Source organism: Capronia coronata (genome assembly GCF_000585585.1).
Source record: "Capronia coronata CBS 617.96 chromosome Unknown acBCG-supercont1.1, whole genome shotgun sequence".
In the NCBI taxonomy this organism is placed as follows: Eukaryota; Fungi; Ascomycota; class Eurotiomycetes; order Chaetothyriales; family Herpotrichiellaceae; genus Capronia; species Capronia coronata.
In genome coordinates this window covers 2,227,179-2,251,501 of record NW_006912893.1, presented here as the reverse complement: position 1 = coordinate 2,251,501, position 24,323 = coordinate 2,227,179, and the positions used below count along the sequence as shown (strand labels likewise).

Genomic DNA, 24,323 nt, shown 5'->3' with positions numbered 1-24,323 from the left:
ATCTGTCGACTCCAGAGACCTTGAGAGCCGTCTTGATGATCGGAAGACGTGACCATAACGGACAAGGTGGTCCACAAGCCTTTTTCGCACGGCTTGCGTTCCAGCGCTACATTGACCACGGACATTGGAATGAGGACGCCAGATTGCATCCTTCGGTTCATAGGTCCTCTACTCTGTACTAACTCAGCAATACAGCCGGGGAAACAATGGGGGCATATTGACTAGTTCAAGATTGTCATCTCCTCAGTCGCCCGCCACTGTCGTTGTCCAGCGCCCGCAATCCAATGCAAGCTCGTCTGCCCAGCCGCCCCCACCTCAGGGAATCGCTGGGACTTGTGCCATCGCTCGGTCCCTGGGTCCAGTGGTGGGAACCCAGCACTTGCGACAAGCCAATCTTTTGCGCGGCCAAGGGAACTACTTTGGCGGAAATATGATCGACGCTCCCATTGCTGGTGTGGATGCATTGGCGTCCGTGCGCTTCAAGATTTCAGTATTTGTTCTTTGCTTATCGGAATCTCTAGTCTGTTCTTTTTCCAGGCACCATCTCCGCCAAGGTGTATGAGAGACAGCCACAACGGACAACTTCTGTTTCGGTAAGTAGGCAGGGATCAATGAGTTTGAATCAAGGTCGGAACCTGTCGCGCGCAACCCGAAAGCACTTCCACTTGACTTCGACGTGCTTGGATGGCTTGAATCTGACACCTCCGTCTTGAACCCTGTTGCAGCCATGGTTTATTGCCTGCAGCTACCTAGAGTTTGAGGAAAGGCACCCCCATCCGTGGCAGAGGAAGAATGGATCCAGCATGTGGCTTACCGTTCTGTAGTCCAACGGGCAACGATCGTCGAGCGAGAAACGACCCATATTGAAACTCATAACCATACCTCTTCCTGAATCTCTTTGTCATTCATGTTCTGTCAAGCGTCAATATGGCGACGTCCTTGGATGAGAATCGTTTCTCTCCCATAACACCAGATGATCATGCTGGGTCGCTTTGGATTGCGGCGCTCCTATGCCTGGTCTATTCGATTATCACGATATTCGTGAGAGGTCACTTGCGATGGAAGATGTACGGGACGGATGACTATCTGGCTTTAGCTGCAACAGTAAGTGCAATTCATATTGGTCATGCATGTCAGCATCTGATCCTGTCGTAGGCGCTCCAGGTTGGTGAGGTAGTTGCGGTCATCGTTGGCCTCAATCATGGCCTAGGCAGGACTGAAGAACTGCTTGCTGCCAGTCAATTGAAAAAGGCCAGCAAAGTAAGGTTGCCGAGACGAGATGAGGTTGCGGTCACTAACCCTGCCTCCAGGCAGCGTTTGCTGGCGTCATATTCTTCATCCTCGCTGCTGTGGCAGCAAAGACTTCGACGCTGTATCTGATGATGAGGCTCTTCAACCTGACGGGACCAAAATCGCAAACGCATACTCATGCGAGGTCAAAAGTATCATACTGGACGTGTATCATTTTGCTTGTCACCATGGGCCTCTGGGGACTCCTGTCCATTGTCGCTCTTTCGGCCGATTGCCGTACCTCAGCCTACATCCAAGGCGACCAAGGCCAATGTTCGCGTCAGGTAAATTGGGTCTCGGAAATGCACGTAGACCTGAGCTGATGGCATGCAGTTCTTACGTTGGCAACTGATCACGGCCTTCGACGTGACGACAGAGTGCCTATTGGTGTTGCTCTGCGTGATCATTGTCTGGCCGGTTCAGCTGGCCCTTTTTATGAAGTGCCAAGTCGTCCTTGCCTTTGCCTTCCGTTTACCGTAAGTTCCCAATCCGTGAATCTAGGTGGTACTCCCGCTTATAAAGGCACAGAGTCGCTGCGTTATCTATTGTCCATCTCAAGTTCATTTCCGACTATACCAACGCTCCCAATCCAGGGCTCGGGCTGGTTCTTGCGTTGGTCCTCCAGCAGGTGCAACTGTGCTGGTCAATAATCGCGGCCACGGTCCCAAACCTGAAGTCTTTCGTCAAGAGCTTCAGCAGTGGGTTTGGCATTCAGCTCGACCCGGACAGCACAGGGCAATACAGTTCGCCACGATATGGTCGAAGTAATGGGTACGAGCTTGGAACAGTGGACGTCAAAGGGGGCCCCAAGTCAAGGTCGGCCAACCGGTCATACAACGATATGGAGACGCAGTCAGGTTTGCCTCAGCAGATCGACGCAGGAAAGCCGATAACGAGGGATCAAGAGTCGATCGACAGTGGCGGTAGTCAAGACCATATCATCCGCAAAGATGTGCAATGGAACATACACTACGAAGCCAACCGAAACGGTCTCTGAAAATCAGCTGGCACGAAAGGCTGAAGGCCGTCAATGATGTCCAGGTACGATAATTCTGGGATATAGCGTCGGCGTCCCGGGGGCGACGAATGTGTGGGTCTTATTGGGGCGGACGCCGTGATCATGGGTTTTGCACGGAGTCTGCAGGCCTTGAGTGAGGAAGAAGGGTGGATTCTAGATGTCCTGGATGGACACATATAGGGAAGGGAGTATGGGGTCAATGAGCATGGGAAATAATGTACTTTACGAGCGAGCTCTGCAGCCTCTGTACAATTTTCTGATCGGTCACACATTGTTTCCTTCCATGATCATCGGTCTGTAGAGAATCAACTCCCAAGCACCTTTCCTGGCGCTTTACTTCGATCTGCTGTATGTTGAAGGTACGTCGGTGGTATTTGGTGCTGTAAAGAGCTCTCCAGTCGCAGAGTGCTTGACACTAAGTATAAACTGACAGGTCGAGCCACAGCAGACTTGGGTACATCTACCTGTCACCTGGGAAGTTCCTGGGCATCATTTTTTCCAGTCTAGTATATGCGTGACTTCATTGACGGATTCCGACCACTTTCTCGCCTCTACAAGTGTTCGCCAACGTTGACGTTCATTGAGGAGGCGGTATATACCTGTTGCAGAGAAAGCACCAGACTTCAAAATAGTGATGCACGGTAAGCAGAGGCAGGCGACTTTATCATTTCTACTAGATCAGCCAGATCAGGATCAACAAGTGGAAATTTACGGGGACTTTTGTCTCCAGCAGCAGTGACCAGTCCTAAGGATCCCACCACTACTACGTACTATCGTCAACTAACCGCACACAGATCCTGAGTCGACGAAGTTCCGGACCCAAAGCCAGTCCATCTTTCTCTCTTCGTCTCGTTCCGCCGTTGGAGAGCTGTCAGTTCTTAGTGGAAATACCACCAAATACTAGTAGCCGACAATTTGTTGCCTCGGCAGCGCACCACCATGGCGCCAGATCACTGGTAGATGGTGTGGGTGGACACAGTAGGTACCTAGGAGGGGGAATATTCCCACACTTCTTCCCCGGCAGATGCTAGTTTGCTGGTACGGCGTGTGCGAAAGATCGGATACATAGCATCCGAATCTAAGCCCTGGAGGTCGCATGAATCCCATGGGAACGAGATACGCACTGACCTGGTACCTGGTTCTTTATCAGGCACACTATCGAGCAGGCAAGTTACGTACCTTACCTACCGAAGTACCTACCTTTCAGGTATCTAGGTATCTAGATCCGGACCGACTCTCAACATAATACTGTCTGTCACCTTGCGTTCGGTCTTCACGTTGGACGCAGAGCTGCTAACGGGCGACCGCCCTTTCTCCAGCAGACTTTGACAGCTCTTGACAGCTGTCCTTGCATCTCGGCACGCAGCGAGCAGTGAAAGCGCGGTCAGTAGCAACTTTCGAGGACTGTTGCTCTTCCGAGCTGACTAGGCCCTATTCTTATACGGCGCCGAAATCTGACGTGTAAGGATAAGGACAGATACCTACCTAACGCTCCCGCATTGGCTGTCATACAGCTGGTATCTGCACATCACAGAACACGTCCGAAGTCACTTTGAAGGGCCAACCACCACACAACCTTGTCTGACGAGAGCCGAACGGGACTGCACCAGATCACGGACCTGTCCAGTTTCTAATTTGGTCTACCTTACCTCAGAACACCTTGAAAAAAGGCGTCTTCTTCCGTGTCCGCGAGCAGCTAGAACCCGCTGGTAACCACCCGCATTCTGCTCCTGCTGAGTACTTCACTCACCATAATCGAAGAGTCGAAGGGAGCCAGACAGCGTTCCTTGGTCGTCCTCCCTGATTACTCCGGCTTTGAGTGGCCACCCTACAACCTTGCGTACACTCAGGGTGCTACTGGCCGAAGGTATCAGGCAAGGGAGATCGCGGATTCGCGGTCATAGCCAGTCACTCATCTTGGCTCGACAGTGGTGAGCTTTCGCACCTACGTGGGCGCTGCAAGGCGTGCATACGACTATTGGCACAGGGTTTGTTCTAGCCCTGTTAACAGCAATATAGCCAATCAGCCATCTTGGACTGTGTAGGCAGCCTTGCGCCTTGTCGGAGTTCTTCCAGTTCCAAGCGGATCTACGCGATTGATTTGGTGGTCATTGTGTTCTGTATACACAACCTGCCGGGATCAAGAGTGATAAATATCAAGCAGCTGGGGTCTTCAACCAACCATCGCCCTATCAGCAATATGTCACACTCCGTGCCAGTGTCATCGGCCACACTACCGTCCTCGCCAGGATCGTCATCACCAACGACAGAGGTAGAGAGGCTGCGGCTAGAAACAACACCCCTCCTTACTATCGCCTCCCAGTCTACAGGAGCGACAACGACAGCAGCTACTCAAACGCCACAGTCGACACTCCGCCGTGCCAGGTTCAGTGATCTCGCTCCTGCAGCGCACACGTGTACCCTTGCATTCTGGGACGAAGCGCTCTTCGGCAATGTGATTCACCCCCGGCGCGCCACATATCCTGGTGACGTCAACAAGTACTGGTACCGTCGGTTCGTGGTGGATTGGTGGGACTGGAGTCATGTGTTCCTCGTCACGACTGAGACTGTGCCTGTGAATGACGAAGGTGACAACGATGAGGACGGACCGGCATCGGGATCGAAAGAAAATGTTCCTGATGACGAGGACGAGGCTGTATCTACCAGAGCCTACCAAACCAACACCAGCCGCAAAGGAGGATCCCCACAGCCACTCTTCACGTCTGAGCACCTGGCGAAGAAGAAGCGGAAGGATGCTGAAGTCATCACGGGCTTTGCGCATTGGAGCCGTATCGCACCGAGTTGGAGGGAGAATTACCAGGCCGGCTGGGGCCTGCGGTGGTGGGATCCGAGTAAGTGGTTCCTGTCTTTTTATCTTCTCTGGTCCTCTCCCCTATCTGGCCTCGTTTCTTCCGTGAACCTTTTCTTTGATGCATCTGCGTTTTGGCTTTTCGTTGCTGTTGATGCCATGGTATCATGCTCATGTACCCTGCCTTGGTGTTCACTCGACGGCAACTCACCTTGGCACCTCTGCACTATGCTAGACGAGCATGCCAACGCGCCGAGGTAGGTTGGCCCAGTGCAACAAGATTGAGAAGAGGACGGCGACCACCCAAAACGCACTCGATCAGACGGACTTCGGAACGGTCGAATTCTCACGGCGGCTCCTTGAAGCTCGAAAGGCTCGAACCTCGTGGGTACTGCAGCTCAGCGCAATGGAGATTTGGACGGGCCAGCAGTTCAAGTTGCTTGCTCGGTTCCCAACGCTGCTACACCTGCTTTACTCTACCCTGACACAAGTGTGGAATATTCCACTGCTCGTCTCAACAGAGATACGAGGGCCAAGGGTGTTTCATGGTGGCAATGAAGTCTCTAGGAGCTGAAGCAAATGCAACTACCATAGCTTCTTACTCCCTGCCAACTTTCTCGATTCTTTCCGTCACAGAAGGGAGATGATCCCCCAACAACATACGCAACCTCACCCTACTGGCATTACATGCCGTGTCTTCTATCCAGTTCCCAATTCTAGGAGACTGAGACCACCTTACGTTGTCGGAACCGTTTTTCTTCTCAATTCATTTCGCACGTCCCGCCCTCTGCAAGTACTCATACCTATGATGGCTAGACTAACGTCTCACCTCAATTGCCCAGGACGCCTTCTCAAACCCATAGCATCAATGCTCGTCAACTTGTGGGCGCTTCTCTCTCCCAACCGCGCAGCCTCGCCTGAGAATGAAGACGTCCTCGAACGCTCGTACAACTTCCTCGACCACGTCTGGACGGGCGAGCGTGCCGAGTCATGGTACCTCGAAAGTCTGGCGGTACACCCGTCCTTTCAAGGCCGAGGCTTAGGACGGGCCTTGGTGGCCTGGGGCCTCGAGCAGGCATGTGAAGAGGGGATCTCAACCAGCGTCATCGCCGCAGACGGCAAGGAGCCTTTCTATCAGAAGTGCGGCTTCGATGTTGGTCCTGTGGCGAGGTCGGGCGAAGGGCAAGGGAACCCGTTGAGAGAGGTAGCCGGCGGATTGGCCTTTTTCAGAGACAAAGCCGGGGTGAGAATCGAAGCTCGGGAGCCGGGACCGTGGATGGAGGGGTTTGGGGTGTTTGATTGGGAGGAGTGGCAGAGAAAAACGTTTGGAGGAGAACGAGTAGAAAAGAAGTGAACATATGGATTTCTGCAAGAGCCTGCTTACCTATCTTAGACATGGACAGAAGAAATGACACTTAGAGGGAATAGAGATAGAAGACGCAGATACGCCGGTGCTGCTTGCGATGGATTCTTGTGTATTCTACTAGGCCCTTTACCCTGTTCTACTAGCGAGGATTACTGGACCATCAAGACTCTCCTCTCAATGAGCAGCCACTAGCTACCGTCAATATTCATCTCCAATGAAGAGAGGCTGAAGCTCTGTGTTCGGGGTACAAGGGGTCTTGGTTATGCACACGCTTCCGCAAGAAGAAATACACCCGTACGACCCTCTGAATCCGCACAATTCCCGCCTGTGTCCCCGGCTGGCGTAGGCAGGAACAGAGCTCGTATCGCTCTGTCAAACAAGTACGGCGATGGAATGCCGGCAAGCTTATATCGTGTTCCATGCCGCGGTCTTGTTATGTCTTTTCAGAACCCTTTGCAAGAACACTAATTGAATCCAGCCATTTGGAGTATTGTGTGCACAATGACCGCGGAACAAGAGCTTGTAGGTACAATCTCCGTGTATTGAGAGGCACAAGTACAGACACACCGCGGAGGGGCTGCTGTATCTTCGAGAACCGGCACAGTCTCGTCCACCTATTGATTTGTATCACACTTTGGCCCTATCTTGACACTCGTCCATAAGATCTCATCGATTCGTTTTCGAGTGGAGAAGACGTCAGGCGGATGGGAAGAACACGGCATGGAGAAGTTAGGAGATGTTCTGTGTTGTCTGTCAGTGTGGTATTCGACATTCGCATCACGAAGGGCACCCCTGGCTGGCACTGTGCTGGGAACATGAGTCAAGTCAGCTGTACACCTGGGGAAGCTCAACTCAGCCTCATCGAAGCCCCCAAAACGATGGGAAGGCCCGCCAGATCAAAGTACGGCTGCATATCGAACACCGTAGCTCCGGAAGTGCTGTGGTCTGATATTTTCCCTCTACCTTGACTCGCATCAGTCAAAGGAGTCGCCCGAGGCAGAACGGACACCGCCATAAAGATACTGGGGCAGACAGTGCAGGCGGCGTCTAATGCCGTCCGGGTGGAAAGTATGGCTGGAACGACAGTTGAACATCAACGTGGACAAGAGATTTACGAAACAGCACTTTGACAGGTATGGTGATGTTCACCGTGCATCTGGAGCTGATCCCCAGATTCTGGGGGAAGAAGGCAACCGTGGGGGTAGATACGGACGCCTCCCTAGCCCAGTGGAATAATACCAGTTTTTGGGTCCAACCCCCAACCCCCCACGGAGAGGCTAATAAGGAGCTCTTGTCGACCTGAGTGGGGGCATTCGGAATGGCTGGACCACGGCGAGTGACGCCCGCCCAATCCAACTTCTTACGAAATGTCAACTCTCCAGGCAAAAACAAGAATCCAGAAGCCGGAGGAAGCCTTCCACTTATACCGTGCTCACCATGCAATCCAAGGCCGAGACTATGCCGGCTATGGTGGAAGATTGTCCATAACCGGAGCAGCAGAGACCATCATTTCCCGGGGTGCCAGTGGCGGTCAATTGCCAGGCGACATTGGCATCCTTGTCCCTCGTGCCTACAGTGGGTGCTTGCCTACCTATGTAGGTACTGAGGTAAGTATCACCAACACGAGTTCATTAGCCGACGACGGCCGACGTCGTCTGCTCGCTGCACTGACTTCATCATGACCTTCAGGTTGTTCAGCCCCGGCACACGGTGAGGGCGGCTATCAAGGTCATTGTCCCCATTCCATCTATCCCTCTCGCTTGTTTCTCGGCTCGGCGTCCTTCCTGTCACTGTCACCAGCTTGAGGTTGGCCAGTCTTTAGAAGTGGCCTGCTCTGTAGAGGCAGGTTGAATGACACCCTGGGCTGCAATCATACGAATCCCGCAACCACAAGCTCTCTGCCTCCAGCTCCAGATTCAAACCCCGAATCCCTTCTCCGCTATTTCAGCTTCGCGCTACACCTGCTGAAGGCTGGGGTGCCCCCCATTCGTTGCTTGCATATATAACCATACAATATCAACCCCGACTTATTCTCCCCTTCCATCGCACATCGCAAGATATCGCCGGTTTGACGACAGTGACCATAGCAAAGGATTGCTGAGGGATACATCTTGCCCAATGGCTACTCTGGACGAAAAACCCTCTCCCATGACACACAACGAAGACATCGAATCTGCCCGCGTGTCTAACGATGCCATCGTCCATGATCGAAAGGCATCTCTAAAGCATGGTGATCGAGCTCTGGCATTTGTCGGAGACGAAAGAATCCCACTTACCGAAGAAGATGTACGTTGGTTCCTCGAGAATTTCACCCTGGCCGAGTTTGACAGTTTTCTTCTAGAACAAGCGGATTCGCAGAAAGACCGATAAGGTCATCCTCTCCATTCTCATCTGGGTCTATTTCCTTCAGATCTTGGACAAATCCGTCCTCGGATATGGCGCGCTCTTCGGCCTCCAAACAGATACCAACCTTACAGGCGACCAATATTCCCTCCTCGGTTCTATTGCCCCCATCGCCCAACTGGCCTGGCAGCCGTTCTCCTCCTTCTTGATTGTCAAGGTGCCCCATCGAATCCTAATGCCCGTTCTGTGCTTGGGATGGGGTGTTGCACAGGCTTCCATGGCCGCGTGCCACAACTACAGCTCTTTGATGGCTGCCCGCTTCTTTCTCGGACTCTTCGAGGCCGGCTGTCTGCCACTTTTCAGCGTGATTACCAGCCAGTGGTATCGTCGTGCTGAACAACCAGTCCGCGTCGCTGCTTGGTATGGAACAAACGGCTTGGCCACGATTGCAGCTTCAGCCCTCTCCTACGGTCTGGGCCATATCCCGTCAAGCACTTTGGAAGAATGGCAGATCATTTTCCTCTTTGTCGGTCTGGTGACCATTGTGTCTGCCCCAGTTGTCTGGTGGTTTCTGGACAACGACATCCCCTCTGCACGATTTTTGACCGAGCAAGAGAAGGCGCAAGCAATTGAACGTCTTCGTGCCAACCAGACTGGTACAGGTTCGCGAGAGTTCAAATGGGCGCACATTTCCGAGCTTGCCTTGGAGCCGAAGACGTACCTTTGGATCGGAATGTCGCTTTTGCTCAATGTTGGTGCCTCCGTTACCAATACTTTCGGACCTCTTATTCTCCAGGGCGTCGGCTTTGACAAATACAAGACCTCTCTGCTGAACATGCCCTTTGGAGCCATGCAGCTGCTCGTCATCCTGATCGCATCATATGCAGCACAAAAGGCCAAGCTCAAATCTGCGGTGCTTGCTGCCCTCATGATTCCGGTCATTGCAGGCCTGGCCGTTCTCTACGTCCTTCCCCGTAACTCGGGCAACATTGGAGGGTTGCTTGTGGCTTATTACCTCCTGGCATTCCTTTTCGGTGGCAACCCTTTGATCGTTACCTGGATTGTAGGCAACACAGGTGGCACCACCAAGAAATCGGTCGTCATGTCTCTCTACAATGCTGGCTCTTCCGCCGGCAACATCATCGGCCCATTGCTGTTCAACAAGAAGGACGCCCCCGCGTATCATCCAGGCTTGCGAAAAGTCCTTGCAGTTTTCGTCACGCTGGTGGCCGTCATCGGCATGCAGTTGGTGAATTTGATGTTCTTGAACAAGCTCCATTCAAGGACTCGAGTCAGAAATGGCAAGGCTGCCGTGATTAAAGATCATTCTATGGAAGACAAGTACTCGCCGTTGGACGAGGAGGTCGATGAGAATGGCCACAAGCTGGGTGAGAGGGCTTTCTTGGATCTGACGGATCGCAAGAACGACGAGTTCACCTATATTTACTAATGGCTGATGCGTGGGGCTTTGGAAAAAGATATTTCTAGGCATGAGGCCGTTTTGGTTTTTTCTGTACATGGGATGATGGAATGTTCCTCTCCTTGAAGGTACAAAGCTTGGTCCAAATTAATGTAGGTTCATATAACATGTCAGCATTTGAAAACGGATGCGAACGCGAATACGAAACATACTTTAACTCCGCTGGATTTTAGGTAATGAAGGTCCGGCACCCCGGAGGACATCCTCTCATCCCCATATCCCTCGGGGAGTTTCCCCGCGGTATCAACACTCAGTCGTCACGTGCGCAGGCAGCAACGACTCACCTCTTCCCTCATCATTCACCACCACCACCCAACTTCTTCTCTGATTGATTGACGTATCCGTACTCGTCTCCTTTTTAGGCTCCATCGCGGAAATCCTTGTACATCCTTGTCGACTCCAATGGCGCCCGTCTCGAGTCTGGGGGCACAAAATAGGCTCCATAGTTTCATCATGTAAAGGACATTCTCTCCTTAGAGGAGCCTCTCCCTTCTCGATCGACCCTCCATGATGACTTCCATCCCCTCCTGCCGCAATACAACGCCGCCTCGATCCCGTTGATGCTAGCACGGTGTACTTCTAGGACTGGGAGAACCATGCCCACCTACTGATGGCTAGCTGTTCAAGATGAGCGCACCCGGACAACAGCCGCCATCGGCCGAGGCCCAGATTGGGTCAGAGAGAGTCGTCAAAGACGCTGCCATTACCGTCAAAGAAAATGTAAAGGAAGAGAAGGCACCTGTAGCCAACTACTGGGTATGCCCAGCTAAGCTGCTGTCCGTCTCATGCTTATGTCCTACAGCGCATTCTCTCCCATCGAACTTCCACCGATGGCTTTGCCCTACTTGTTGGCTTCCTGTGCGCTGTCGGAGCGGGGACAGTATGGCTCGATCTCAAGCAGACTGGCTGGCTATACTCTGACAAGCAATTCAGGCTCTTCCACTAATGAACATCGTTTTGGGGCACCTGGTTGGCGACTTCAATGGGTACTTCGTTCCAGATAGCTCGGTGACCGAAGCCAAATTCAAGTCCTCTGTCAGCAAGAATGCGTATGCTGGCAATTCAAGATTCTGCAAAGAACATTGCAACTGATTGGATATTGCAGGTTGTACATTGTGTACTTGTTCATTGGCAAGTTTATCTTGACGTATATCTCTATGGTGAGCCTACGTACAGGCACGTCCGCTCCATCAGAGTTTGCGCATATTAACAGTCCCAGTTCTGTTTTCGAACAACAGGCCTTCGAATCTCTGCAAAACTTAGACTTTCCTATCTCGAATCTCTCTTTGCGCAACCAATCCAGAAGCTGGATGAGGTCTCTCCCGGTACTGTGGCAAATACAATTACTACCTCGGCCAACACTATTCAGATGAGCATTTCGGACAAACTCCACGCCCTGTTCATGGCCCTTGCCCTCACAGTTACGGCTTATGCCATCGCTTTCCGATACTCGTGGGCTTTGACACTGGTCGTTAGTTCTGCCTTGCTTTTTATCCTCATTGTCTACCACATAAGTACCCCAATCGTTATCAAGATGTTACAAAGAGTCGAGAAGGCCAACGCAAAAGCTGCATCCGTGGCAGGGGAGATCTTTGGCTCTATTCGGACCGTGTTTTCGTTGAACGCAGAGAAAACGCTGACTGCAAAATATTTCTCTTGCGTCGAGGATGCTCAAAAAGAGGGACTGGCCATGTCTGTCCAGCTTGGCATCCAATTGGGCCCCCTGTTTTTCTCCATGTACTCGAGCTTTGCCCTGGCCTTCTGGTTTGGTATCAAGCTCTTTCGTGAAAGACACATCTCGAACATTGGCACCGTCATCACGTAAGAATATATATAATGTGCCCAGTTGCTGCTGCTAACGGTACCTGCACAGGGTCTGCTTCTCGGTGTTGATTGTGATGTCTGTTTTGGGAGCGCTGGCTGCTCCGGTGATGGCCATTACCAAAGCAATCAGTGTCTCCCCGGAATTTTTCTCCATGATCGATTCTAAGCCGGCAGCCCATGACGGTCTCTCAGAACCTGATGTCTCTGCTCACGACGACCTTGAACTGAAAGATGTATATTTTACCTATCCTACCAGACCAATTATCCAGGTGCTCAACGGATTCAATGCGCGATTCGCGAAAGGCAAGACAACCGCCCTGGTTGGGCCTTCTGGGTCGGGCAAAAGTACGATTGTCGCATTATTAGCGCGCTGGTACAGCTTGGAATGTGACGACTCTGGGAAGGATGAGACGAAGGGTGAAAAGACCAGGCCAGATGGAAGTGACGCCAATTCTGAAGCGCCAAAGCCCAACCACGGGACCGTTTCAATCGGGGAGCGCAATGTCAATGAGACCCACTTGAAATGGTGGAGGTCAAGGATCGGCCTTGTTCAGCAGGATCCGTTTCTCTTTCACGATACCGTTTTCAACAATGTGGCTTTCGGATTGATTGGAACCAGATGGGAGCACGATGGCGAATCCTCCAAACGGGAACGCGTTGAAAAAGCCTGCCAAGAAGCTTTTGCCCATGAGTTCGTCCAGCATCTCCCGGATGTGAGCATGACTTCCTGTTGAGGTGCACGACTTTTTTGCTGATGATAGCAGGGCTACCAGACCAAGGTCGGCGAAAGCGGCATCAAGCTGAGTGGTGGTCAACGCCAGCGGCTTGCAATTGCTCGGAGCATTATCCGGGAGCCGGCAATCCTCATCCTAGACGAAGCAACGAGTTCAATTGATGTCCGCGGGGAAAAAATAGTGCAGCAGGCGCTTGATCGAGTTTCTCAGGGTCGGACGACAATCGTCATCGCACACAGGCTGTCCACCATCCGAAAAGCAGATAATATCATTGTTATGCGTGAAGGCCGCAAACTGGAAGAGGGCACCCATGAGCATCTCCTTTCCATCTCCGATGGACTGTATGCAAGCCTTGTACATGCGCAGCAGCTCAATGCGGAGGGTGCGTCTGAAAGGGCAGGAGGTGACGAAGCTGCTCACCGTGAGAGCCTCGAGCAGACCGAAAAAACAAACAGTTCTAGCAAGACGCCTCTGGAGGACACAACGACTCCTTACCAACAACAGGGCTTCTTTCTTTCGTTCGGTCGTTTCCTCTACGAACAAAGAAGCTACTGGAAGTTCTATTTTGTGATAGTGATGGCGGCAATGGGAGCGGGCTGTAAGATCACGGTTACCTTGTTACCGTTTCGAATCTTTCTAACGATCTGGTCCAGCCGCATTTTCTCTTCAGAGTTATATCTTCGCGAAGCTGGTTGAGGTCTTCCAGTTTACTGGGGAAAGACTCCAAGAGCGAGGAGCGTTCTGGTCACTGATGTTTTCCATCCTTGCGCTGAGCATCGGTGCCTGCTACTTTAGCCTGGGGAGCTTTTCCAACCATCTCTCTGTGGTAAGCCGGGTCGTCCTCAGAAATAACAGTCAGCAGCTAACCCACTGTAGTACATCTCATGCGCATATCGACGAGAATACTTTCGAGACATCTTGTCCAACCCTATCTCCTTTTTCGACGTCGAGGCCAATGCTTCTGGCTCCCTCATGTCTCGCTTGTCGACTGATCCTAAGTTGATACAAGAACTACTAGGTCTGAACGGGGTATTCCCGCTTATCTCCATCTTCAACATGATCGGGTGTATCGCGATAGCCTTCTCCTTCGGCTGGAAAATGACCCTTGTAACCTTCTTCTCCGCCATGCCGGTCATCTTTATCGCCGCGTTTGTTCGCATCGGCTTCGAGCTGAAGTTTGAGAAGTGGAATTCCAGAGTTTTCGCTCAAAGCTCCCAGTTCGCAACCGAGGCCATTGGTGCATTTCGCACAGTCACATCTTTGACCATGGAAGACTCGATCATCAATAGGTATTCAGAACTTTTACAGGATCAGGTTCGCAAAGCCACTTGGAAGGCGACATATGCTACACTGGTCTTTGCCCTCTCCGATAGCGTTGAGCTCTGCGCAATGGCTTTGACGTTCTGGTGAGCTATTCACTCCTCTGCCAGCTGCTAAATGCATGCAACTGACAATCTGATTCAGGTATGGAGGACAGCTCCTGGCCAGTCGGGAATACAATCCCGTACAGTTCTTCGTCATCTACGTGGCCATTGTACAAGGAGCACAAGGCGCCGGACAATTTTTCAGCTTCGCCCCGAACATGGCTCAAGCCACTGCTGCTGCGAACCGCATTCTGAGTCTTCGCCACGAGGTTACTGAAGGGCAAAAAGCCACCACAATGGGCAAGACGTTGCAGACATCAAGTACCAAAGAAGGAGCAAGTATCAAATTCACGGATGTGACCTTCAGATACCCGACACGAGACACCCCAATTTACCGTTACCTCACTCTATCGATCGACAGCGGTCACTTCGTTGCCTTCGTGGGTCCTTCAGGATGTGGTAAGACGACAGTTATCTCACTACTTGAGAGATTCTACGATCCGCTCTCCGGAACAATCACTTTCAACGGCCAAGATATCAGGGAGATCGAAATCTCATCCTACCGTCGCACGCTGTCCCTGGTCGCTCAGGAACCGAAACTCTTCGATGGGACGATCCGCGAGAATTTGGTTCTTGGTCTCGAGGGTCACCACGGGGAAACGACAGATGAAAAGATCCTTCAGGCCTGTAGAGACGCCGAGATCCACGACTTCATCATCTCCCTCCCCGATGGCTACGGCACAGCTCTAGGGATAAACACGCAGACCTCTCTCAGTGGCGGCCAGAAACAGCGTTTGTGTCTCGCTCGTGCCCTGCTACGCGACCCGAGGCTCCTACTCCTCGATGAAGCCACATCCAGTCTTGATTCGCAGTCGGAAAAGCTCGTGCAGGGTGCCATCGAGCGCCTTGTGGGACAACGCAGCATGACTGTCATTGCTGTAGCGCATCGACTCGCCACAATCCAGAAGGCAGATGTGATTTTCGTGTTTGGCGAGAGTGAAGCCGGTCGTGGCTCCAGAATCCTTGAACATGGCAGCCATCATGACTTGGTGAGGAGGAGGGGCACTTATTGGCAAATGGTAAGCACGGATTTGAGACTTCCCTGTTTTGTTTTTGTTTGATATTCGGTAACATCCATTTTTCTTTTCTGCCTATACTTGATATGTACCTCGATTTGGACGACTGATCCGGTATCTGAATAGTGTCAGGAACAAGCCCTCGATCGATGATAACTTCAACAGCCCGCCCAGTGCAGCTTGAAAACACACAAAGCTGGCACAGGCTCCTCCAGCGTCTGGTAGGTGCTGATCGCCTCGAATCGGACGTAACTCGAATTTCCATGCGATGGGGAAACTCAACATCTAACCTAGAAGGCCGTTCCTTCGCCGGATGGGCTTTAACTCTGTATTTTACCCTTCTCAACTCAAACGGACTCTCACCCTCTCCACCCCATCTAGACTCCAGACTTAGTACGACATAATCACGGCTGTACCACCGGCAACTGACGACCCGCGCCGAGCTTCTACACAACTTCCGCTACCAGCCACAACGGTCATTGTCGATGAAGGGCTCCCGTTTAGGAGTCTGACATTTTCTGGGAAACAAAATGATGTCGCTCTGCTTCTCTGAAGTGTGAATGGAAAAGTGTCAATTGTACCAATAACTGAACAATAGATCTCCACTCATTCCATTGCATATTGTCTCGCACGGTGTCCCAACTGATCTCATCCACTCCTTGATCGCACATCTGTTACAAAATGACGATAACACGAGATGGAACGATCTGGCCACGCGAATATTCGGTCTCTTACTGATGAGGTATGTCAGCACCGCATGCGACTACACCCCGGAGTCGCTGGTTGCACAGAAGATATGACATTACTCTTTGATTGATATTGGCCTAGACGGTGACCTTGGGAAGGACATTGTAAGGCCTAGGATCGCCGTACCGTCGGTCAGTTATGTGGTTTTGGTTCAAACTGTGTCTGCGATGGTTCAGGGAGAGTAACGTATATCCTTACGCCGACCGCTGACTTTTGTACATGGCGTCTTATGTTGGCAGAGATGAATACTAGAGTAGACCACGAGTCAGTGGGTTTGTTGGTCGAGTTACCCCCGGCGGTGGGAAACGATCAGAACCACGGACGGGCGGCCATTTTCGTCACCCCTTCTATCGCTATTGTCCACGTTCAGAGCCAGACTTTGATTTTTCGGACGAGTTTCAACTTCGGGCTCTGCTCCTCGACTGGAGAGAGATGCTCAGCAAAATGGCGATCCTAGCTTGGATTTCACAGTCTGTCATGCTTCTGGGAGTCGGATAAAAGGCCCCCCATAACCCGAGGGGCTTTTCGATGTTCCAATTCCTCTGGCTCAACCTTCTAACCATAGGCTCATCGAAAGTAGGGAGGCGGAGGTGATCTTGTCTGCTCTATTCCTTTCTCGCCTGGTATGTGGTCTGATGGACGCAATGTGGTCATAATACCCTCGGCGTCCAGGTTGTCATTAGCCTCAAGAATGCTAACAATGACATCATTTTTTGGCGCTTCTCCTGAAATTGGCGCGTGTGCAGACACCGACAGTGGGATGTGGCGACATACACTGTACCGCGGAGCGCCTTGTAAGCCGTGGAAGTTCAAGGACAAATGCAGCGTGTAGGTCCGCGTCAGGTGCTTCCAACGCAGAGATGGCTGCGAGAAAGCGTCGGGCACGGACAAGTCCAAGTGTGATGTTGCCACGTACGGGTGTCGTCGTTTGGACTTGGCGCCGGGGATGTCCTGATCGTCGTAAAGTGGTAGCGGTCGGAAAAGAACAGTGGATTTTTGTGTCGAGGCTGTGCTCTTGGAGATGGCCTCGTCGGGCAAGATCCTCTCTCCATTCGAGAGCAGGGGGCCGCTAGAGAACCTTGTATGCGCCTCGAACCTTGCTTCAACAGAACATTTGAGTGATTGTCGTGCATCGAGCGAATCAGCTCCCGCAGCAGGTGGGTGAATGTCCATCGTAACGGCGATTGGAATGCTCATTTGTCGCTTGCCGCTTTTTGTATCGTGATCTATGGTCATATCAGGTTCGTACAGAGCCACTTCCAGGGCAGGGCTCTTCTGAAGCCTACACCGGGCGAGGAGATCCGGCTTAGCTCGTATGGTGAGCGGTAGGCCCTTTGTCAATGATGCTCTGAGGCGGGGATAAAGAGAGAGCATTCTGACATGCTCGCAGATGAATCCGACCTCGCGACCGGCTAGGCAGAATTGGGCCTCGACCCAGTAAGATACCTCGCAGTTGCCCTGTATCAGTTGAGGATCGTTCAATCCACCCCTTGGTGCCGTGCTGGTGGTACCAGAGATAGTCGCGGAAAGAGGGAGAGAACGTGACACGCCATCCAAGGTGCAGATATTGGCGGGCAGTTCGAAGTAGAAGTCCACATGCCGAGCTTTTTCAGAATCGCTCCGAGTAGAGGCAGTGCTTGGTCGGAAGTGAGAAAGCGGTTTGACGTCGGTCAAGGTGATGATATCCTCAATGGCACTGTTGCAGCCGACTGATGAAAGGATAATGCCTGCAGTCCACTTGTTCAACGTCTGCCGGATGAGAGAAGATGCCCGGACTTACCTCTGAAGCGCAGTTGTACAGTGTCAAAGACACCTTTATCCACACAGGCCTCGAGCACACTGAGCCGTCCGTCGAGTCGGGAAGATGCGGGATGCTGGTGTTCGCTGGGCGGCTGAGAATAAGGGGGTATGGCCTCGCCCTCAGAGGGGCTGGCGACCTTTAGGAGGGCATATAGCATGGGACTGAGATGCTGCCTGGTGACAACAAAGTCGGTAGGAGATCACTTGAGGGTTGGGGCATAGCTTTACACTGCGCTGTTAGTATATATGACCATCCACGCTGACCCCGAAGTGTGGAAGCCCACATGTGCCCCGGGAAAGATAGAGACGGTGGGGTCCATGTCGGGTATCTCGACAATCTAACTCGGACTCTCAACCAATGACAATCGAGATCGGGCACGAATGAGTTCAGCTATCGATGGGCCTTATCAAGGCCTTACGCAAAGGGCGTGTGACCAATATCCCCAAGCGCCATCGATCTGGACCGAAGATACCAGAGCTGAGTTTGGGTTCGGGGATGAGAAGATGTATCACGGTTCGCTAGTACATCAGGGATCTTTCAACGGAGTATGCCGCAGGACGAAGGCGCACGTTTGCGATCTCCGCTGGAGGTGAAAAATGCTGACCTGGGTCGTCTTTGCCCACCGAGATCCACAGAGTCTGACATCTTTTACAGCCTGGGGTTTCTTCATTCCTCTAAAGGGGGTATCAGGTAGAGAGAAGCTCATGGCAGAAATCATTGAGAACGGTAGACGTGTATGGGCCTTGTATCAGGCTCGGGACTGGCGATCTAGGCGTACTGACAGCGGCCAGGCTGAGGTGGCAGTCGATGGCGACGGTGGAGGGTCAGAAATGGCTGGGGACCTGTACGAGGTCGCACGCCGGCTTGGATCAGGTGGTCAGGCCTTCTATGGTAATTCAAGTTGCTGTTCGATATGGCCGGCCCTATGTCTAGGTAAGACACGAGACAGTCAGCATCATTACCTCAACTTTCAAGGGTGCGAAGCGGGCCAGATGCGGCGAACACGTATGCCTGTGCTGCCAGCTTCCAGCTCGTTGTGATAAGTATGGCGCCTGACTGACAAAATTTTTATATAAATTGTCTTTAGTGTAGTTAGAAGTTAAGTAGTAGTGTGGGTGCGCCTTTTTCTCTCTTTATTTATCTAGGCCTTTTTATAGTAGTTTTATGATAAAATATTCATTTATGCTAAAGAGGTTTTTATGATAAACGGAATTTTTATCCTTATATTATAACTCGGCCATTTTTATGGTAAAAGGGCTGTTTTATGCTAAGCTTAGTGTTAGGATTCATGCAAGAGGCAAGCGAGGCATAAGATCCAACAGGTGCCAAGGGCTAGGAAAGGCAGGATTACTAAGGAAGTACGTGAAAGCCTTATAGAGTAATGTCACGAATCGTTCCTCGGGGTCACGATATCGATCAGGGTTTCCTGATGTGTGGGAAAGCAGGAGGATAGTATTCCAGGGTACAAGGGTAAGTCAGAACGAAAGCTATCAACGCGATGGTAACGTCTAGCTTGTGAACGAAGTTGACTACGAGAGACTATGAGATGCTATGGAAGATGGAAGACTATATAGACATATGAGACTCGTAGTGCTCTGCTGTGTTCAGCGTGCTCAGCGTGTGCTCAGCGTGCTCAGTGTGCTCAGTCACTGATCATGGCTGATCAAGGCTGATCACACTGATCATATCACGTGATCTTGGGCTTGTCTTGTGAAGCTCCACGTGATATTTCCTCGGCAATCCTGCCTTTCTTCTGTTCATTGGTCCATGTTGGATCTCATGCCGCGCTTGTCTCTGCATGAATCCTAACACTTTCGTTCTGACTTACCCTTATGCCCTGGAATACTGTCCTCCTACCTTCCTATATATTAGGAAACCCTGATCGACATCGTGACCCCGAGGAACGATTCGTGACACTTAGGCTTAGTTTATGCTAAAAAGTTTAAAGTACATACACCTACTAATCTAGGCAGGCGGTACTAATACACCTACTAATCTAGGCAGGCAGTCGCAGTCGCTGCCTACCTAATAGAGTTCACTATACTTTAAAGTCTGTACGTCCATCTTAGATAAGTACTTAGTAGTACCTACCTACTACTCCGGCCCTTTCAGACGAATCACTTTGCTTGAGGGCATCTCCGCCAGGTTAAACCTCCCCCTCGCGCACTCCTACGTCTAGATCCCTCAACCTACAACGACCCTGCGATTGCAAGAACCCACGCGTCCATCGCCCTACTCCGCGAGATTGCCTAGCGCCAACCCTATACGAGAGTGGTGGAGTGGAAACTTGAACAAGGGTGCGCTGTTGTGCTGCTACACCAAGCCACGGCCACCTGGCGGCTGTATGGGACTTCGGAGCTCAATCAAGTGATGCTTGAAGCTGCTCATCCTCACGCTCTCAACTATCTATGATCATGTTATATAACAGACCTTGGAAAAGGATACACCGACGTGCCGGCTTACAGACAATACTCTACCACTGTCTCGGAAAGATAACGAAGCCGCAGCCGGAACAGATAAGCATAGGTGCCAAAGATAAGGGAGACTAGGTACTGGTACTACTACTAAGTAGGTAGTCCATGGCCCGGGGCTCTTACTACTACCTCCTAGTGATGAAGTACTAGTAGTACTAGGTAGGTATCGATTTAGTATCGATACTAAATCAAACAGGAACCAGAATCCCGATAGAATCAAAATCAACCTTATAAGCTAGTAAATCTAGATTACTAAGTGCTTATTAAGCACCTAGAGATCACGATTACTCTAGTATAATAGGGGCTTATAGCCGGATCAAATTTGCCAATTCGTTTAATCTAGTTCTAATCTAGTTCTAATCTAGTTCTAATCTAGTTCTAATCTGTAGTAATGGCTCCGCGGAGTCTTGCGATCTTCGTTCCCGCCACAGCAAACTTTTTGAACAGGTCCGCAATGGCGTTGATGTGCACGATCGTAAGTTGAGTTCAGGATACCTACTATAGACGTTGCATCTCCAGGCCAGCGCTCGCCCGGACGTGGCATGGGATGCGGAGGTGGAGCCCTGTTCAAGGGTGTGCTCGGCTTGTGCGGCGGCACCTTCGTTGATACACCCACGTCCTGCAGTTCTGACACACACTACTATCCTTGCCAGGGCGGCATTTCTTCTGAACCTGCGGCGGCACGCCGTGCATGGAGCGGTGGCGTTTGTCCGGTGGGACTCCAGCCATCGCGATGTCTTCGAAATCGGAAATCATAAAGGGGGCCGCCGCTGAAGTCAACATCATCCATGGCATCCTCTATCCCAGCAGTAGGCAGTTGCTGTTGGTTCTCACTTCGGAATAGGCCCGAGTCCGTAGATGGAGCGTCCGGTTGATTCGCTGGATGTGTAAGGGACTCGCTAGGAATCGACTGTTGTGCCAGTAGATCTGGGACACCCGCTTGGGAGACAGTCAATGGAAGGCTTTGAAATCATGAACGATGAGAATTACCGCCATTTCTGCGCCGCTTTGCCCCCGATTCACTACTGCTTTGCAGCTGGGGCGGAGCGCCCTCGACCTGCCAGTGATGCTCGTGCAGCACCTCAGGTGGCCTTGTTATCACATCCGCCCACAAGTACCAGGCTCTATGCTGAAGCAGGCAGCAACGATGACCGTAGCAGCCGAAATGTCGCAAACACGGCGTTTGAGCTGACAATGCGCGATGCGGAGCGCAGTTTTGGCATGAAGCATTTGGTGGCTGAAACAGCAGCTTCAACACCCATGGTGAACACCTTGGCGCGGAGGGCAGTTCCGGTGCGCAAGGGACTTAAGTTCCTTATCTCGCCAAGTTCAATTGATACATACATCAGCATCCTTCCGATTTTGGAATCTCGATCGGAGGTAAAAATGGAATCAATGTGAATAGAAAAACAAGATCGGTTGCTCAGCGTAGTGACCCTAGTGACATGCCACTGCAGTCCAAGATGCTGTTCATGCCTTGATCGATCCCTCTCGGCAACCTGTGCAAAATCAAGGGTATCATATACTCGATTGCTATCCGAAAATTGTATTTCACAAGGCATTGTTCACCAGAATGGTAAGTGGAATAATGTCTGAGAAGGAGCTAGTTTGCCAGGTCAACCCGTTGTTGTGAGCAGCCGTGTTATACATGTCAATCGTTTGCTCCTCAAATTTCATCAGCAACCCTTCAACATCAGTCTTCTTGGTCATGTCGGCCTCCACAACTATGATCTCTGTACGGAACAGCAATTGGACATGACTCATTTGGCAGCGTCAAACACGGCTGTTCTCAAGGTTGCTGAGAGATCTCTCAAGTCTGATGTTTATCTTGTTTGGAATGAGTTAACTACCAAGGTAGCCTTGACCAGCTTGGTACATGAATCACGGACAAACAAGCAATTTCATCGATTTAGGAAACAGATCCGAAAATCTTTTTCCCAGGTGCGTCATGTAGTATGTCGATCCAAAGAAAGGACTTGAGAATTAGTCGTAGCTGTGGCCACGAGTAATCCTCATTCAAGCCAATATTCTCTCTTAGCCTGGATTTTATCCATGCAGAGTCATCTGTATCAGAGGTAAAAATGGAAATTTTACCAATCATGAGAAACCACAGCGAAAGCTGAGACGCGCCTCGCGGCTGAGCTTTGACGTCCTCAAAGCAAGTCCTGTAGTTCTCACAGAGGTAGCCATTCGGAAGGTGAATTCCCCGTCGCTCCAAGAAAGAATGTGAACAGAATGCAAGTAAACCAAGACGAATCGCTTCGTTGATCGGATTGGTTGAGAAGGTCATTCTGAGAAGTGCGTACATCACTGAGCCCATGGTGTTTAAGAGGATTTGGTCGCTCAGCTTGATGTTCTTGTCCGCCACTGAGTTTACTAGACAACAGAAGTTGCTCAGAATGTCCCATAATTCGGCCAATTTCTCGTCTGTGATAACATTTGTGTATTGATCCTTGTCATAGGGGGATTTATAATCCAGACAAGAAGTGGGTGGAGAAGATGACTCAGTCTGTGGTAGATATATGATAGATTGTAAAGGCTGGTTGAAGTCAAAGACCGGTTTTGTTCCTTTGTGAATTGCAATGCTGATGTCACACCTGAATAGGATCAGCCATAAGCCCCAGGTATTATAGTCCCAAACAGATAAGTGAAGGTCAGGATTCTTGCTAACCTTAATAACTCGGTGAGAAGTTTAGGAGTATTTTGGAAAGCAGCAATGCCTCCTCGCAGGTTGATAATCTTGCAAAGACCTTCCAAGTGTTGCTCAGCGGTAATATGATCGCCAGTTAAATGTGCAACGTGTGCCAGAGTTAAGACGATCAGTATTGTGGGATTAGAAACGGATGCCTGTTCGTTTCCATCCGAAATCGAAAGTCTGTTGCGAAGGAGCTGAATTGTCTTCAACATCTGCACTAACGACCGTTGACTGGAGCGACCCGAAACCAAATCCAAGTATGCTTGAGCTCCAAATATGACGGCATGTAGATAGGCCGGATCGAATGTCAACGGATCGAACATCGATCGGTCTTTTAAGTTGAAATCAAAGCATTTCTCCAAGGGGAAGAAAGTCTGTTTCGAAGTGGAGGTGACTTCAAAGGTCAGCATCGTTAGTTTCTCAACACATCCTGCATTATATCTGCTAGATATATTAGGGTGAGGTCACTTACATTTCAAGGCTTCCCATAGCGTAGAGGGCTCTACCGAATCGGCAAACCGTAACAAAGATAACTCTGAACCAAGCTTAGTGAGGACTGCGGAAGCAGCCTCCTCCAGGTCTGGCAGTTTTTGGACTGGCTCTGAGACTGGAACAACCGTCTTGGGCTTTCGCCTACTATGCAAAATTCTTCCGCGATTTTTCCCCAGCATGCATTGGCTCCTGATCAACTTACGCATTTCAGGATCCGCTTTGTTCATGCTGGTGGAGATGACGAATGGCATTCCTGCCGCTGTTTGACGAGCGAAAGGTCAAATCGATCGCCTGGGAAATGAAAGAACCGCGAGCTTACTCGAATCATCCGTATTAGCCATGTTGCTACCAGGCTAGCCAGCAAATTGTGAATGCAGTGTCAAAGCTTCACTTGACACCCTGACGAGACCATCGTTGCGGAACCATTCGGACTTTAAAAATGGGTAGGCTCTGTTCACCAAAAGAGAGGGACATATGACTCACCCCCGAGGGAACATTCAAGAACGACATGAAATATGCAATCTTCTAAACGGATGAGGTTCTTATCAAAGGCTTTGCCGGTGGAGAAATCTAGCGTGCTTGAGATTGTTTCCCGCTTTAGGAATAGCCCGAGTTGACATCTTAGGTGTTCTGGAGGCCACCGTCCAATCACCTCCCGCATACCCTTCTACCTCCTATTGCATGCTCGAGAGACGGCCCGGATGGTGCTGACTGAATTATTCTTCCCGGGTTCTGAGTAAGTATACAGAAACTATATAAGTGGTGGCATTCTAATCAGTCTGTCCTTTCGACATTCCTTCTTGACAGTGG

General features: G+C 51.0%; 6 protein-coding genes across 6 annotated transcripts; 4 read left to right on the top strand and 2 right to left on the bottom strand.

Moving 5' to 3' along the window:
- Positions 1–927: 927 nt before the first annotated feature.
- Positions 928–2,287, top strand: A1O1_00789 (uncharacterized protein; the record flags this gene model as incomplete). The annotated part of the gene is made up of 5 exons (XM_007721706.1): positions 928–1,104; positions 1,156–1,260; positions 1,311–1,574; positions 1,624–1,766; positions 1,819–2,287. The coding sequence occupies 5 exons, from the start codon at positions 928–930 to the stop codon at positions 2,285–2,287; spliced, it is 1,158 nt and encodes a 385-aa protein (XP_007719896.1).
- Positions 2,288–4,508: 2,221 nt separating this feature from the next.
- On the top strand, positions 4,509–6,471 carry A1O1_00788 (uncharacterized protein; the record flags this gene model as incomplete). Its single annotated transcript, XM_007721705.1, has 2 exons — positions 4,509–5,160; positions 5,960–6,471. The coding sequence occupies 2 exons, from the start codon at positions 4,509–4,511 to the stop codon at positions 6,469–6,471; spliced, it is 1,164 nt and encodes a 387-aa protein (XP_007719895.1).
- Positions 6,472–8,601: 2,130 nt separating this feature from the next.
- A1O1_00787 (uncharacterized protein) lies at positions 8,602–10,276 on the top strand (the record flags this gene model as incomplete). The annotated part of the gene is made up of 2 exons (XM_007721704.1): positions 8,602–8,769; positions 8,825–10,276. 2 exons carry the CDS (start codon positions 8,602–8,604, stop codon positions 10,274–10,276), a joined length of 1,620 nt encoding a protein of 539 aa, XP_007719894.1.
- A 657-nt stretch (positions 10,277–10,933) lies between these two features.
- A1O1_00786 (uncharacterized protein) lies at positions 10,934–15,349 on the top strand (the record flags this gene model as incomplete). Its single annotated transcript, XM_007721703.1, has 11 exons — positions 10,934–11,062; positions 11,109–11,186; positions 11,240–11,355; positions 11,412–11,466; positions 11,526–12,127; positions 12,180–12,517; positions 12,590–12,843; positions 12,895–13,462; positions 13,518–13,690; positions 13,741–14,270; positions 14,329–15,349. 11 exons carry the CDS (start codon positions 10,934–10,936, stop codon positions 15,347–15,349), a joined length of 3,864 nt encoding a protein of 1,287 aa, XP_007719893.1.
- A 1,269-nt stretch (positions 15,350–16,618) lies between these two features.
- Positions 16,619–18,009, bottom strand: A1O1_00785 (uncharacterized protein; the record flags this gene model as incomplete). Its single annotated transcript, XM_007721702.1, has 2 exons — positions 16,619–17,778; positions 17,832–18,009. 2 exons carry the CDS (start codon positions 18,007–18,009, stop codon positions 16,619–16,621), a joined length of 1,338 nt encoding a protein of 445 aa, XP_007719892.1.
- A 4,924-nt stretch (positions 18,010–22,933) lies between these two features.
- Positions 22,934–23,740, bottom strand: A1O1_00784 (uncharacterized protein; the record flags this gene model as incomplete). Its single annotated transcript, XM_007721701.1, has 2 exons — positions 22,934–23,415; positions 23,494–23,740. 2 exons carry the CDS (start codon positions 23,738–23,740, stop codon positions 22,934–22,936), a joined length of 729 nt encoding a protein of 242 aa, XP_007719891.1.
- Positions 23,741–24,323: the final 583 nt, after the last annotated feature.